Raw genomic sequence first — 4,422 nt, forward strand, 5'->3', positions numbered from 1 at the left:
TGGAGTATAGTCATCTGAAGAGGTTGAAAGACTTTAAAAGCAGGTTGATACCCTTGTTAATGATATACCCAGATTTGTGAGGGGCTCAGCAAATCTGAATAATTGGATGATTTGAATATAGCTTAGTAGCATCCAATCATACAAAATCTAGGCATCTCATGTTCAATTTAGAAATTTCTTCATGTTATAATAGGACAAACAAAAATGACATTGCTACACGTCTTGGCTAGGAGAGGAAGAGAGAAAGGGAGAGTGTAAACTAGGCCAAGACTTGAATAAAGTTTTGAACTCGATGTTTGTGTTAAGCTTACTTACACTCTCATATAGTTATTAAACTCTTCAAAATTTCACTGCATTCCGTATCAAAAAATCTACAATACATTGAGAACAGGAGTGCTTCTTATGGACATTGTTCTCACAAGCTTCAAAGTACCTTCTACATTAACTGACCTCGCGAGTAGTGGAAAAATCTCTTAAAACAAGCTCCACCTCTTCCACCACCCCTAGTTTCCGGAACCATCCTGCCAATATTGCAGAAGCTTCTTCCCCAACCATAATGCCCTCTTTCTCCAAATCTATCAGAAATTCCAGTGCTGTATTTAGCTTGCTTTCCTTCTCATAAGCAACCAGCACCGAACCGATGCATCTATCAGTAGGTTCAATACCTGCTCTTTTCATGTTTTCAAACGCAATGCGAGCCTTCTCACTTTGCCCAGCCATACCATAGGCCTTGATAACAAGACCACAAATCTTATCGTCTGGGATGATACCAGCCAGCTGAATCGCATCAAACACCCTTTGGGCACCTTCAGCGTTACCAATCCTTGAGTACGCTCTGAGTAATGCTTTGTAAACCTCGCTGCCAGCATATATTTCTCGTGCATCCATTTCTTCAAGTAAACTCTCTCCACGTTCAGGCATTCCGGCTCTGATGTAGGCCGTGATCATTGAGCCATATGATCTTTTATCCAAAGGCTCACCAAGCAATCTAATCTCTTCAAAATATTCCTCAGCCCGGTCAAGATGGCCAGCCTTGCTGTAAATGTGAACCATGGTAGTCAGAATCACTTGATCACAGATGAAGCCTCTTTGCTTCATGGCTGTGAGAATATTTTCAGCCTCTTCAAGTTGATTGTGCTTGCCACAATAATGGATTATGTTTGTATAGTCACGAATATTCACTTCAAATGATTCTTCTAGAAGAGCATGTTCTGCCACCTGCGAATGAATCCAGTTTTATTTCAGACCATAGAGAAAAAAACAAATAAAACGTTTCGCTCATATGCATTCAAAATAAGTTGCCTAGATGAGAAAATGACCATCCACCATGAAAAACATTTGAATGAATACCATGCATGATGCTTAAAGTCCAATTCCTTTTTATTGTGATGAGGTAAATTGCTTCTTTGCATCAAAAATTTACTAAGCAGATGTTTAATTATGTTACCAGGATGTTTGCATTGCTAGAGGAAATAAACTGCATTCTAAATCCCTCAACTTTATTCTCATGGGTCATGGCATAATGAGTAGTAACTTTAATCCGGGTGTATTGGATAGGACATCAATTTTGTACCCTCAAATTCGTCCCTCACAGTCAATTAGAATGAAGGTGCACTCTACAACAGATAAACCATATTTTTTGAAAAAACTGCAAAGTGGCTAAACAAAAGACAAAACAAGGAATAAGTATTCATATGTAACAATTTTCTATCAAACTTAAAATACAGAGACAGGACCAGAGAAGTGGGAGGGAGGGATAGTTTGGGAAGTCAAATATAGGCCCCGCTTGGAAGAGCTTATTTGAGTAAATCTTATAGCATAAGTGCTTATGCAAGTGTTTGGGGGAGCTTATATAAATAGCTTATACCCTACCTATAAGCTTTTTTGAGCTTATTTTCATAAGCTGTTCATATTAGCTTAGGAATAAAAGCTTATGCTTATCCACAACTTATTTTCAATAATTTTCTCAAATTAGCTTATAAATAACTGCTTGTTGTCATGAGTGCTTAATTAAGTTGTTTCCCAAACATAACCATAAGGAAATATGTAACTGCATGGTACTGATATACAAATTCAAAGGATTTACAGAGAAAAAATACAGAAGTAAATATGCTTTAAAAGTAACCTTACTACTAACATGAAAGAAAAAAAAGTACACCGTGCATTATATGAAAAGACAACCAAACACTTTGCAATAGGAAAGGCTATATGAAATAAAACATAGACGACGCGAAATACCTCAAGATAAAGTGGATGTTCCATTGTTTCCAACTCTTTCAGAACTGAAAGCCACTCTGCTCTGATAGGTTTCATGATCTTCACCCAAGCGTTCAAAAGATCAGATACGTTACCTTTTTCCGCGGAAAAGCATATGATCTGTCTCATCAAGGCTTTACATCGCTTGGTCATCTTGAAAGGAAGTTTCGATATGGCCTCATTTTGTTCGTGTGTGATATTGTGGCCTATCTCAGTCCACCTAAACCTTCTGTGGTTTTCATCTTTCACTTCTTCTTTTACAATTTCCTCCATTCCAATACCAACTAATGCTGAATCAAAACGGTGTCTATGGAGATCTAAATTACTGGGCTTTTGGTATAATGAGTTTCCTCTTGTCTGAACACGACAAAATTTGGTAATACTATTGGTAATTAAGTAGGGTGGGTAGTAAAGGTTGCTTAGTAGGTTATAGCAACAGGTCCCCATCATTAAAGTAAGATAGAAAAAATGAAACAGAACCTTCTATTTCCTAAGGTATTCAACCAAGCTATCAAGCAGAAGGAACGTTCAAGTATTTAAGTATCTAACCCATTCATCAGAAGTACTAGATCACAATAAGCAACCACCTGCCGCCACAAAATGAGCCATAGGAGAAATTTTCCCTTCTTTCATTTCGCAACAATACAATATGAGCCTTCTTTTTTATGTCAGTATTTCATAGCATTTTCCATATGGTGAGATCCTGAATGCGTCCTGAAAGTCAATATAGAAGCAAATGTTACTAATCCATTTATCGTCAGAAGCATGGTTTAAAATCAAGGTCAGCAGCCAAGATTTAAGCTGCGGCGTCAATGTTTTGGAGGTTTATGAAACCGGAACGTGACTGATTTTGGCCACGAACAGCCATGTTTGTTTACAATTTTCTGCAATACGAAGGATCGCAACACAACTGTGACGTGACCGCCACTGGTAATATAACCCAACAAGCAAATTCAAGCATGTCAAAATAAAACAAGCCAGTGAGTGTAGGAACACAAAACACAAAGGTTCCTCCTTCTAAAATAATTAAAAAAACAACTCAAGTGCAGGAACATGAGTTTTTTTTTATCATATATTCAGTGAGCCTCAACTTCAAAACAGAATGGCATTCAAGATTTAAAGCATAAAACCCAGAAGAAATGCTTAAATTAAAATAATCAAGCAATGCAACAGTGTAAAAAAAAATCCAAAACCTAACAGTTTACGGTTACGGTAATATACAAAATTCCAGAACATGGAAAAAATCTACAATCACAGTTAAGAAGAACGAAAACCAAAAGAACCCACAAAAGTAAAGCATTTGTTACATACAGTCAATGGGTTCGAGAGCTCAAACCTTTTCATTTACTCGTATTCGAATGTAAATGGGCAGTGCTACTATCCAAGCTTGGAAGAGCACAGAGTATGGAGATAAGAAACAGATTAGACCCAAATTAAAAAGGCTTAATTGTACTTTTGGTCCCCTAACTTTGGCCTTCCTACGAAAATCGTCCCCAAACTTCAAAATTAGCAAAAAAATGACCTGAAGTTTACACACGATTGCACTTTTGGTTTTCCGTCCAAAACCTAACAGATTGCTGACGTGGTATTATTTAATAATATTTTAATTGAAAAATATTAATTATTTAATTAAGAAATATAATTTTTTTAATTTTTGGGACTAGTGACGGAGATAATCCGTCACAATTCAGTCACCAAATTTCTTCATCTTCCTCAACATTACAGTGAGCATTTTCATAAACCTCTTTCCCTAAGATTTTCATCACCTTCATCCTCAAACCAGAAAACCTCAATTGCGCCATACTAGACTTGCCCAAAACCCAAACCAGAAGCAGGAGATGAATAAAGCCCAAATTTCCTCAACCAAATCCCTAAAGTGCCAATCAGATAGAGATGAAAGAGGAACTACAAATCCAAAATCCAATAACAGAATGGATCTCTGCTCGAGCCACTTCGTCACCTATGCTTCAACCTCCTTTTTATGGTTTGGGTCTAGATTTGTTTAGATTGGCTTCATCTTCTGTTTGATTTGGCTTCATGGTTTGGGGCTTGGATTTGAGAAGGAAGAAAGAGGGCTAGACACCTTAGATCTGTGTGTGTGAAAGATGGGTTTTGGGGGGTTTTAGAGGAGCTGGTGGTGGTGTTCGGTGAGGGGGGTTGGCAGTG

The 4,422-nt window shown here is 37.5% G+C and overlaps 1 protein-coding gene across 1 annotated transcript; it reads right to left on the reverse strand.

Moving 5' to 3' along the window:
- Positions 1-250: 250 nt before the first annotated feature.
- Positions 251-3,787, reverse strand: LOC130728141 (pentatricopeptide repeat-containing protein At1g01970). Its single transcript, XM_057579499.1, has 3 exons — positions 3,593-3,787; positions 2,239-2,970; positions 251-1,218 (listed from the first exon to the last, which is right to left on the reverse strand). Exons 2-3 carry the CDS (start codon positions 2,704-2,706, stop codon positions 442-444), a joined length of 1,245 nt encoding a protein of 414 aa, XP_057435482.1. The 5' UTR covers positions 2,707-2,970; positions 3,593-3,787; the 3' UTR covers positions 251-441.
- Positions 3,788-4,422: the final 635 nt, after the last annotated feature.

The sequence above is a fragment of the Lotus japonicus genome, chromosome 1 (genome assembly GCF_012489685.1).
Source record: "Lotus japonicus ecotype B-129 chromosome 1, LjGifu_v1.2".
Taxonomy (NCBI): Eukaryota; Viridiplantae; Streptophyta; class Magnoliopsida; order Fabales; family Fabaceae; genus Lotus; species Lotus japonicus.